The 12,733-nt window shown below is 36.7% G+C and overlaps 1 protein-coding gene across 2 annotated transcripts in view; it reads left to right on the forward strand.

Moving 5' to 3' along the window:
- ZFAT (zinc finger and AT-hook domain containing) overlaps positions 1 to 12,733 on the forward strand; it is a 94,310-nt gene that overhangs the window by 56,613 nt on the left and 24,964 nt on the right. For both annotated transcript variants that reach the window (XR_015701465.1, XM_087744454.1), the window contains exons 9-12: positions 778 to 927; positions 2,867 to 3,040; positions 7,642 to 7,730; positions 10,304 to 10,442. Coding sequence is in view for 1 of the 2 variants with exons in the window: in XM_087744454.1 (XP_087600580.1) it covers positions 778 to 927; positions 2,867 to 3,040; positions 7,642 to 7,730; positions 10,304 to 10,442 (552 nt within the window). In the remaining variant the exon portion in view is untranslated. The remainder of the gene's footprint in view (positions 1 to 777; positions 928 to 2,866; positions 3,041 to 7,641; positions 7,731 to 10,303; positions 10,443 to 12,733) is intronic.

Consider the following 12,733-nt stretch of genomic DNA (forward strand, 5'->3'; position numbering starts at 1 on the left):
TAAAAAGAAGACAGAACCAGTATCTTCTTGGAGCTATACAGTGAAGGGACATGAGTTGAAGCAAGGCGATTCTGATTAGAAATTAGGAAAATAGTTTTGACTGTGAAGGTGGTCAAACACTGGAATGAGCCAAGAGAGGCTGTAGAATCTCCATCCTTGGATATGTTCGGAACAGGACTGGATATGACCCTGAGCAACTTGAGGTTACTTTGAAGCTGGAGCTCCAAAGTTGGCCCTGCTTGGAGTAGGTGACCTTAGAGGTCCCTTCCAATCGCATTTATTCTGTGAGTCTGTTTTTTCCTTTAAAGTTTCTGATTATCAGGGATTCTGATCATTATAGCTGTGACTGAAGTGAATCGTCTTCAGATCCTTGACACCTGGAAATCTGGGGTGAAATCTTGAATAAAGTCTTTTGAAAAGATTGAAGAAAAAAGTGCGAAATTAGCTCATTGGGAAAGTTCATGGTTGGAAAATTATTTCTAAGCAAGCCAGTTGCACATGCAAGATTTTTTAGTATTTAAAATATATATATTTTTTTTTAAACCAGGTAGTGGGGACACTGAGTACAGAGATCAGGAGAGAAAGGACAGAACATACTAGAAGCCCTAAAGGAAAAAAGGTCCTTATGTTCTTTGCTCAGGTCTTATCTGAGTAGCAGTAGGGGAAGTAGAGCTTTTAGAAAGTTGGAGTGAATCAGGATCTAGCTCTTCAATATTACTTATAGAACAAATTCCCTCGTGTCCTTCTGGTTTTTATTACCTTTTACATTTCTCTCAGAGGTTTCAATGACTACTATTTCTGAGATTCTTGGCAGAAGAGTTCAGCTGAAAGGACTTATTGGAAAACGAGCTGTGAAATGTCCCTACTGTGATTTTTATTTTATGAAGAATGGATCAGACCTTCAACGTCATATTTGGGCTCATGAAGGTAAAACTCTGGTTTTAAGCTTTTGGGCATATAATCAGTCTCATATTCCACACAAGCTTTGCTGACATAAAAAAGAATTCAAATTTATTGCTATACCTGAACCAAAAACTTTAAGCTACAGTAGAGGTTAAATAATTAGTTTAATAGATTTTGGATTACATATGGAACTGCACACTCATAACGTGAATAGACAGCTTAAATGTTTTATAAAATTAATAACTTTGAGATTCAATTTTTTCCAAAACTCATTCATAAACATCTATAAAGTATTCTATAATAGATGTGAGTAAGGAGGAGTGAATTAAATACATGCTCAGTCTCTTAAAACAAGTAATTTTCTGTATCTTCTCATGAATAACTGCTGCTCCTTTCACATTTGTCCAAAAATACTTGGTCTGGAAATCTATTAGTAAAACAATTGAAATGCAGTTGCTTTGATGTATACATATAAATTCTGTGTGTATTTTAATTAAATTATGCTGAGCGTGGCAGCTAGCTGACACGGACATAAACAGTGATGAAAAACCCATAAGATAATGCTGATCATAGTTATGACTTTTTAAGGAGAAATTCCAGTAATATGGCAACACGCAGGTTAAAAATCCCTTGAACTTAAAATCTATGGCCAGTAAAATCTTGTGTCTACCCAGTATCTACTATTTTTATAACAGGTGGAAGACCACTCGTATGCTCTTTAGTCAGTTAATAATCTATGGAACAGATTGCCTATGGCGTCTGAGCATTATTTTGGATTCTTTAGCCATCCGTCTGCATAAAGGGGATAATGGGATTTGGTACTCTTGAACTGATATTTTGCAAAGTGTTCCAAAGTGTTTGTTCCCATGCAGATAGTTCAGACATTTGTACTATTACTGCATATTTGTTTGAATGCTTTAACTGTGAGCTTAATTGCCTGCGTGCTATAGTAGTGGTCCTATCCAGTAGCCTTTACTGCATTAAGGAGTTTAGGTAATGCAAAATTGTAGGCTTAGAGCAATTACTTATGTATTCCATAGATACAGTTTGTTTATTCTGCCAAGAAAGCTTGGAACTCATCTCATCTAACTAGCAGGAGAAAGAGGTGAATAGAAATTTACTCCCAAATCAAAGCGTGCAATCGAGTCTGTTTAAAGTAGGCTATAATTCCTTATGCTTGTAAATCTAGTTTTAAGGTCATGAATATCAATCTAAAACTGCCAGCGCTTCATGAAACTGTTGAACTACTCTGCCAGTTTAGATTTATTCAACTTTTCTTTGAAGGATTTACTTTGTTCTTGTAGACCTTCTGCTAGATGACATACTGTGCACCTCTCTATTACATGCTTTGGACTGTTTGAGAGAAGTGAAATGATAAAGTGCTTGCATCTTACCAAGGGGAAAAAAAAAAGTACTACTGCATGAGCCATTAGCAAATCTGATCCTAATTAAAAATAAAACACAGCTTTGCACATTTAACTTCTGCTTACATATTAAGTACTTAATGAACCAGTCCTCCTTAAAACAGGTTTCTTCATTCTTTATTGTAGTAAGTAGAGAATGATAATTATCTGAAGATTTTTAGAGGGAGATTTGGTATGTACACCAGCTAGACATCAACTTAGGCTTTCTGGATTCTACTTTTAAATGAAGGATGGACGCACCAACACCAAAATATTAGTCTTTGCTTGGTTGAACTCAGTACCTGGCTTCAATAGGGAAGTATTTAATTCTAAAGGAACCACTCCTTTCTCTTAGTAAGTTAAGTGATGCTGTCAAGAGCTCGGTATCATTTACACAGAAGCTATAGGTGAGACTTCTTAAATGTAGAAATCCAAACTTAAAATGTTGACCTTGTTGTCCATGTTAGTCACATGATCTGAAATTTCTTGGAAGCAAATGTCCACCCTCTCATGAAAAGGTACAGCTTGTTTGTTTCATAGTATATTTTTTTTATTTTTAGGTGTCAAACCCTTCAAATGTTCTCTCTGCGAGTATGCCACTCGCAGCAAGAGTAACTTGAAAGCCCATATGAATCGACACAGCACTGAGAAAACGCACCTTTGTGATATGTGTGGGAAAAAGTTCAAATCAAAAGGCACTTTGAAGAGCCATAAACTCCTTCATACTGCTGATGGTAAGTGCATGTTTATTAAATGCAAGTTTATTTTAGGGCAATAAATACTGTCTGTACTATAGGACCTTACTAACAAGCATTTTTCAGTTGAACAGTAAGTGCTACTTACAAATTCTGTTTATTCCCAGGAGACACTGTGAAATAATTCAAAACGTTGAGAAACTAATTTCTGTGAAAGACAGACAGATGTCTCAGGAGTATTTGATTTTTCTGAAATTTTGTGTTGGCTTTATATCCCTTTATGTTCTTACAGAGAATTGTTGATCTCAATAGAAATTTGAAAATAAAAATAGTTCCATGGTTAAGTCTCTTACTACTTTCTTTTGTGAGAATATTGTTAGGAGTTACCCGATCCAGTAGCCCAGTAGAGGCAAGGCTGCTGCAGCTCCGTGTCCCCAGGTCTGGTCAGGCAGTGGCAAGCCTGAGCATGTATCCTCCACAGGCGCACATGCATTTGCTCCGTAATTTTAATATTTCTGTGATGATAACAGAAAAAAGTGAGATGCAAATCCAGAAAAGTATCCTCTTTTATATCAGAATTTGGGACACAGCAATACTTTTATCCCTCTGTGATTATCAAATTGAAGTAAAAGATTTAGCAGGGTAAGTTGTACGGACATGCATTATGACTTAGTAGCTTCATCTTTCTTACTCATGCAACCTTGTGAAACCTCATTCCACTCTTTATTGACCATTTCATTTAAACTCTTTTTAAAAAATTTTTGGATATTCATTAGCACGGTCCTTTCACAGAAAGCACACAATGCTCTGTTACATCTTCAGAATATATGTGAAGTTTTTGTGTCAGAGATATTTATTGATTTTTATGTATGCTTATATCTGTATGTATAAGTGAAAGAGATGATCCCTTTTAGATTGATACGATACATATTATAGGAAGCATATAGTTACTGTAGTATTACCAAAGTTACTGTAGTATTACCATGAGTTAGTAAATAGCTCATTATTCAAAAAATACTTTCCAGTATTTTGAAATAACTTGGCCAATAACAAGCAGGTGTTGCACATACATACAAATTTCCTATGCAAGAATCAAGATTTTACTTATCAAATGCAATCCTCAGCTAATTCCTGCCTGGGAGAAGGAGGCAGGTTGAATTTGAATTAAAAGAAAATCTGGAGCACGAGCAGACTATAAAGAAAAAACCCATCTCTTTCTATGATGCTGTAAAAAAATCCCTGCATGGGGTTTCATTTCAAAACCTTTCTGTTTTGTTTTCACCATCTGCCATGTCCAAATAGTGAAATTCAGCACTGAAAGTTGAATTCGTTTTTACCTGTGAGTTAGTTCTATTTCTTGAACAAAATATATATGTGTGTAGGTAATTACTGCAATTCAGCTGAGACTGCTTTGAAATTTGGCACTGTTAAGAATAGCACTATAGTCGTTCAGGAGCTAGCCTTGTCTGGATTTGGTTTAAAGGCATGAAGTTAGTTTTAAACATTTAAGTCCATGCAAAGAACGATATTCTCTTATCATTTACTGCTAGGTCAGGCTGAAACCTTGACTCTAGAGGCAGTGTTACTACAAGGAGTCTTTTTTTTATCTGGCTTCAGACTGTCATCATCTTCTGCAATAACTGAGGTGACTGAATGTTCCTTTTTGATCCACCTCCGTTTTTGAGTGATACGAATAAATCTGAGACTTGTGCTTTTCTGCCTTGCTGTTTACACTTCCAAAAGTGTTCCAGGAAATTCCCTGTACCTTTGGAAAATGCGGTTTGCCATTGGCTCCAGTGGAAACAGAATCTCACTGTAGAGTCCTAAGTAGTTTTCCTCACTAAGTCCACCTCAGTAAGCTCTTCATACTTGTCAATCACTTGTGAAAAATAAGATAATATTTGTCACCAGGAATGTAGTGTATGATTTGCCAAGGGACTTTCAGCCTCATGAATGCTGACAGTTTCTCTTTGCCCAGTGTCCCTTGCTATAGTGACAGCACTTCCAAAGTTCTTACTAGCGCACAGCTAGTGTTCTTCAGTTATTTCACAAGTAAATGAATTTGAAAGATGTTTCGCTGTTTGAGTTTTGTCTTCCTGACTTATGAATGCAGGCAATTTTTGTTTAAATCAGCCCTGCAAGGTCAATTTAACCAGTGGAATATAAAGTCCTTTTCTGTCTGCTTTAGTCTCTCCGGAAGACAGACTTCTCAGGACTGGCATGATAGAAAACAATTCCATAGTCAGGCTTATTACTGTTTGTGATTAGAAATAAACAAAAAAAAAATGCTTTTAATTAGATATCAGAAATTATCTTAAGTTTTTTCTTAGCTGTGTTATATGGAAACTTTCACACTCAGTATAAAAAGCTTGTAACTTTTTTGAGCAAGATCCAGAATCTAAAGAAGCCTTCAGGATAATACAGAATATTCTGTATTGTACTTTTCCATCCTTCCTTTTGTTTCTTTTGCTTTTGGAGTAGTGTTTAGCATGTACTTATTCCATGTCAGTCAAATACAGTTTGCCAGCCATGGGCATTTAATACAGGAATGAAGTCTTTCTGTATTTAATACACCTTGTAATTTGGCTGGAGGTAGCAGGACTGATAGAATCTTAAAGATGAAATATGGAGAAAGGGAGTATGAAACCCAGAGAATAAAAGGAAGGAAATCGTGTTATTTTAAATCATAAGGGGAAAAAAAAAGATTTGGGGGAGAGAATGCTTTGAAGGGAAAGTAAGAGAAATCTACAGAATGGTAATATGTTTGGGAGTTTCACTCTCTGCAAAGCCACAAACAGCAACAGATGTTTCTCAAAAATGTCAGAGAGAATTCATTCCTGTTGGAGAACCCTGAATATCTATCGTGACAAAATCTGACCATCTTGCCTTAAGAAGGACTCAGACTAATGATTTCAGGGCCAAAAGCAGACTCTTACGATCATGAGGTCTGATCTCTTGCCGAGTACAGGCCGTAACTTAACCTAATAATTTTGCATCACATTTCCTCTGGATTGTAGTGTATCTTTTTAGGAAGGGCTAAGCAGACTTGATTTAAAGACTTCGCATGACAGGGAATCCATCTTATTTCGAAGCAAATTGTCATAGTCATTAATCATGCCCTCTGTTAAAAGTATTGACTTTATTTTAGACCGAATGTTCTGAGCGTCAGCTTTCATTAGTTGAAATTCCAGTTCTCATTCTTCAATTTTATTGTTGCTATTTCAGGTTGGAGGGTTAGTACTTTCAGTATTGATGCCTGACTAGAAAGCTCACAGGCATGTAAAGAAATTTCAAGTATAATGTCTCGTCTGTGGAACTTAAAGTAACACCTTTCTTTGGATGATACTTCTGAACTGAAGGCATGGTTGTTTCTTTTTTTTTCTTTCAGAAAGCAATATATAAAAATTGCATTGACTCTATTTCATTGTATTATGTTGTGTAGAAGACCTCCGTACAATGCAGACTTTCAGTCTGCCAAGTACTTGAGAGACGCAGACTGTCTCAAATCTTTAAATGACTTTTTAGATTGGTATCTGAAGCAGCAATGTTTATGCAGATATGCACCCATTGTCTCTTCTGGTCCACTCCCTGATTTTTGAAACGATGCGGAAGAGTAGAAGTCCAACAGTTACTTTAACTCCATACATTTTGAGAAAATCTGTGAAAAACGAAAAACAATGAAAAAATACGAATCGGCACTCTCCAAGAACAGGTCACAGAACCTACCCATTATCCTTACTGTTTGGTAGCCAGCAGCGTATAAGTCACTACATATAAAGTGTGAACTAGTCTCAGTATATGCTTTCTCTCACCTTGCGTGACTGTATGTGAGACAGTTACTGCAGAGATTTAGATGAGAAAGGACACAATGTCATGATGAACAAGGCAAGCAGGCGTCATTTGGTCTGATGTTGATGGAACAACTTGCGCCTATCGTTTTAAAATTGTGTAAGCAGAAGTGGAAGGTCAAAACACAAAACCTCTGTATTATTTGCCATTCTAATCTTATTTTTGTCTGTAGCATATTTTATTTCTCCCTGTATCCAGGGTTAAGCCAGTGCAGAAAATCCTTTTATGATAGTTTGAGTCGTTACTGGAAGAGTAGTGCTAAACACATAACCAAATCTTATAGGTCATGTCATACCCTACCAGAAATACATCAAGAAAAGTTACAGTGGAAAAAACAAGAAAATTTAAATGTATTTGAGTCATAACAATTCAGTGCTTGGAACAGAAGTAGGTAAAAACATGTGAACATGACCAAACATCCGTGTTCTAAGGATTTCCAGATCTGCTTTACAAATAGCAAAATAACTGTGCCTGCAATTGTAAATAATCGATTTCTTTCTTCCATTTAGGCTGCACTCTAATGACTCTTTTTCTTCTTTCCCAAGTGACTATCCCAGGAGCATCTAGACTATTTAATGCTTATAATTTGAAAATGGCACTCGAGCCTGTTTTCTTCCTTACTCCGCTCTTAGTTCTATTTAACCAAAATTTTGCAGAGCAAGTGCCAGACTTCTAGTATTGTTCATTGTTCATTCTTAGAATCTTGGAAATCATCTTTATGAGGAAATATAATCAGTAGTTTTTTGAACTTAAATAGCAAAAAGTTATTCCACTTTCTATTCCCATTTCAGGAAAGCAGTTTAAATGTACAGTGTGTGACTACACAGCTGCCCAGAAACCACAGCTCCTACGTCATATGGAACAACATGTGTCTTTCAAGGTAAGAAAACATATAAATCATGCTTATTGATAAGTCATTTAGAAATACATGGAACTTCAGACAACAGTTTTAAAACTGGCACATTTTCCTATTTGGTAGCAATTATAGCATCTTAATATGTTAATATTTTGAGAATTTTGACTTTATAGTCAGACTTTTGAGATAGGGCTATTTTGTTTGTGGACAATTCGTAATTAGTATCTTTACTTGCCAAAAATATGTGTCTGTTGCAATATAAAACAAACATTATTGTTTTTTTTGACTCTCAGACCTCGAGAGAACTGATCTAATATGTACCTTAAAATGTCCTAGGGAAGCAGGAAAGCGAATCCCATACATCACTGTTCATTGCCCACCTTAATTTGCTCTGAAAATTTGCCAGTCTAATGTACTATGGATGAATTCGTATACTTGAAGAAAATTGAAGAGAATTAATTTTAAAACACCCCATTTGTCTGAAACATGTCTTGGAAAGAGTTTTGAAGATTGTTAATGTTTCTATGAAGTGTTTAGATTAGAGATATGGTTTATTTTAATAAATTGTAGTATGGTTTTATTCCTAAATTTCACATTGGCTCTCAGCATGATAGGTCTTGATGTAATGAATTGTGAAATGTTATATTCAGGAAATAGAAATGGTACTAGTTTGTTTTCCAGAAAAATCCAGTATTTTGTATGTATGAAAGTGTTCATTTTAATGTAACGCTTTATCTTGGCAATGAGCATATTTCTTATTGAAAAGATCGTACTATTTTCCTATGCAACATCTTTCATTATCTAACAAATCATTTTGCTCCTATAAAGAGTACACTTCAGCCATTCTTAATAAGTACCAATGTTACATACCTCCGTAAAGCAGAAAGGAAGACAGTCTTTTGATTCATGGTTTAAATTTTGGAAGACAAGACACATAAGAAAATTAAGCAAGTTGTCTAAAGAGGTGATACATTTTGCACAGATAATTTTTCTTTCTTAAGTATGTAGTTTTGCTATGGACTTATCTTTTTAAAAGGATTTTTTGTAAATGAAAATACATCATTTTCCTTTTTAAATGGCTAACGGGATGAATGTACTCATAATGCAGTTCTTGAAATAGCTGATTCTGACCTCAGGATCAGCTTTAGAACTGTTGACTCAGCACCTCTTTTCAGTCCTCTGTCAGCGTGCATGTCAGTGTGGCTATTCAATGCATTATCAAGAGAACTGCAAAACACTGAAATAGGTCAATCAGGAGTATTTGTCAAAAGGAGTTAAAAAACTGTCTGTGAGTAACGCGTTGCCTCCTTCTGGGACGGTTGTTTGCATGCATATCAAACTCAGAGGAATGTCAGCAGTTATGCGACCTAATGATAATTTAATCCATCATACTTCCAAGCTCCATGAATTTGGAATCCTGCTATCCGATCGCAGAGAACATACAAGACATGCAAGTATTTAGAGAGTGGTACAAGAACACAGCAGTCTGTCTGGATTACTTTCTTAAAAAAAAAAAAAGTGTTTCAGCAATAGAAAAGTAGAGTAACTATCTCTGAAAAATTGATAGCTGAATGTTACAGTACCTTCTGAAGTGTAAGGTTAAGGCAATCTAAACACCACTTTTCTTCCTTATTTTTGCTGTTTGGAGCCTGAAAGAAGGACATGAGCAACAAGCTTAGGGGAATGTACTGGTCAATGGACCCTGACTGCAGACATTTCCCTGCTTTAAATTCAGCTTCTTAATAAAGATTTCTGTACCAACCATTTTCTGCTGACTAGCTTTAGGTGGGCCTGGTTGCTGTGCCTGAAACATTTTACATCCCATTCTGAGGTACTTGACTTTTGCCCAAGGACTTTGGTCAATGTCTGTATTCTTTTCCAGGACTCTAATGGTTGTATCAAGCTTCCTATAACTGTGACATATCTCAGTCAGAAGGTTATTCTCAAAGGCTAACTTTAGGCACAAACGCTTGTTTTCCTAAACTTTTTTCTTTAGAAATGTCTCTCCCTGTCCGTTGAAAGGAGACGTGTGTTCTTAAAAATTAATTAATTTAGTTTCCAAAACTTAGCTCACTAAATGGTCAGATGAATGCAAGTGCCAGTGAAAGGGAAGCAGTTGGGAGCATGTTGGAGAGAGAAGGAAAGGAAAGGGAAGAGATCAACCCTGTCAGGTATGGTTATCTGTTAAATTAGGTTGGCTGTACAATCATATTGTACCTTCAGTTATTTTAGCTCTCTTACTCCCCCTTTTCAGACCAAAGCTTACGGCAGCTGAGTCATTTCCTTGTAGTAGAAAGTCTCCACGTGGTCAGACCTGTGATCATCAATTATGAAAACACACAGTTTACTGAATTACGAAAAGTAGGTAATAATCTTATAATGTTGAGAATACTTGATGTCTTGCCCATAATAAAAAGTACCAAATTTTAGGTAACGTTTAGTTACAATTTCCATTTATATTGAATTTTGGAAGGTCTCCTTGGAAGATGCCTAAACCAGAAATGAACATGGTTTCTTGGGATCAAAACATTGCAGCTTAGACCTGTATCCCGAAGAGTTCAGGAAATATGTTCTAACGTTTCCCTTATTGCTCCTAGCCTTTCCGTTGTGCACATTGCCACTATTCCTGCAACATATCTGGTTCTCTGAAGAGGCATTACAACAGAAAGCATCCTAATGAAGAGTATGTAAATGTAGGTTCTGGGGAGCCTGCAGCAGAAGCCCTTATCCAACAAGGTACATCTCTATGATATAAGACTTGTTTGTTTTGTTTTGTTTTGTTTTCCTGAAGCAAACTTGGTGTAAAGGTAAACTTGTGTGTGATATGCGTTCTTCAGTTTATTGAGCGTTATGTGATAACTCATTACTACTTTTTAGTAATTCTGAAATGGTCACCTTTTACCTTTTATTCAGCATCCTTTGTTCTTGGTTTCTAAGGGTGAATAAACCAAAGTTTTGATTTACCTTGCCTGTGCTATTCATTGTTGCATGCATTTACCATTTTCCCTTGTCTCCTTTTCTAAGTGTCACTATGTGTTAAAATGAATGATAAATATCTGTCGTTCTACTGATAAATTTCTATGACAATTTTGCAAGGTTGAACTAAAGGTAAGGTTGAGTAAATGTAAGGAAAGAGACTGAAGAGTAAATGGCAGCAAATTTTTCCCTCATTAGAAAAATGAGGGGAAAAAAGAGAGTACAGGTAAAACAGGTTACAAATTGTTATGCTCAGAATCTTGGTTATGGGCAAAGGAAGCACACCTTATCTGTGTAAGTAAAGCCAAGAACTTACTGTTAGTACAATGGAAATCTTAACAGTCTAGTTCAAGAATCACCATTAGTCTAGATCTAATTATTATTTTTAAAAAATAATAAAATGTAGTTAGAGTACTTATATACAGAAGAAGTCTTAATAGTGTTACTATTACAATTAAAATGGTAACACACACACTTCTTAGTTTCTACTCCTTTTCCTGGTGTTATGGTCACCCTTCCACTGTTTTTCTGAGTTGTAAGATGGTTGGTTTCCCCTGGTGTTGGCTTTGGGATGGGGGTTTCAGTAAGTTGTCAGCATCTGGAGTTCTTTGCTGGGAGGAGTATGATGTTCATCTTGATGTCCAAAGAAGAGCAAAGAAGCTGGTGAAGAGTCTAGAGCACAAGTCTTATGAGCAGCAGCTGAGGGGACTGGGGTTGTTTAGTCTGGAGAAAAGGAAGCTCAGGAGAGACCTTCTCACTCTCTACAGCTACCTGAAAGGAGGTTGTAGCAAGGTGGGGGTCAGTCTCTTCTCCCAAGTAATGAGTGATAAAATGAGAGGTAATGGCCTCAAGTTGTGCCAGGGGAGGTTTAGATTGGATATTAGGAAAAAATTTCTTCACCGAAAGGGTTGTCAAGGGTTGGAACAGGCTGCCCAGGGAAGTGGTTGAGTTGCCATCCCTGGAGGTATTCAAAAAACATGTAGATGTGGTGCTTAGGGACATGGTTTAGTGGTGGACTTGGCAGTGTCAGGTTAACGGTTGGACTTGATGATCTCAAAGGTCTTTTCCAACCTAAACGATCCTATGATTCTATGATCTTCCTCTCCCCTTCCAGTTGGGGCCATTGTTACATGTTCGCTTTTCTTTTCCATTGGTCTGTAGCTGCAGATGAAATCCAAATTTACTGTTTATGGTATTCTTCATGTATGTTAAATACTATTTTTGTTGTCCCTATAACCAGTTTTATCCAGCTCCCAATTTACGTATTTTTAACTGATCGTTTCTGAGTTGTTTATAGCTGTGGGTTCTTCAGTGCCAAGCTTGTGCCCCACTTCTTATCACTCCATGCCTGCCCCCCCCGTGTTGCATCCTGGGTCTCTACTTCTCAAGGCTGTCACACCAGGCCTGCATTTCTCTACGTCACATTTCTGTGTTAAGAGTCCTAAATATCTCATGCTGCCTAGAACAACTGCTTGTTACTGCTGTCTGTGTAAAACTTATAGTTGTAGCACACAAAGATAAAGACGAATAAAACTAATTAGATATAGCGACCTGGTCAATTAGAGAAATTGCTGTCACGGATAAGCTAAGTAAAGGCAACAAGGATTTTGGGGAGGATCAAAAATTCAGGATTAAGTGTAAGAGCTAATGGAATGCCAGGGAGAAGAGAAAATAAGATTGCCGTAGTTTTTACCACATTTATATACTAGCATGAAAAGTTATATTCCTGGCTGTTGTTTTTGTTTAAGAATTTCATCTGTGCTGAAATTTAATATCCTTCTGAAAAGATGGTCAATGCCACTAGTTGCTATATTTCTGCTTGATACAGGTATTACAAGTTGGACCTCATTCCTTGCAGCGTCTGGGTGATAGCAAAGGAGACGTGTACAGGTTGTCTGACTCGCATAAGTAGTTTTGCTGTTGCACGCCGAGCAGGTGAACCGAAGCAAACAGTTGACTATGCAGTCAGATACCTTTGTGGGTGTAAAGCGCCTTCAGTTCTAGTGCCTGGTGTGGGGGGAAGTGGGGAAGAAAAGGAGTAAGGCAAATTA

This window comes from Nipponia nippon, unplaced genomic scaffold (assembly GCF_047370975.1).
Source record: "Nipponia nippon isolate SJK-2023a ecotype South Korea unplaced genomic scaffold, ASM4737097v1 scaffold_1, whole genome shotgun sequence".
Taxonomy (NCBI): domain Eukaryota; kingdom Metazoa; phylum Chordata; class Aves; order Pelecaniformes; family Threskiornithidae; genus Nipponia; species Nipponia nippon.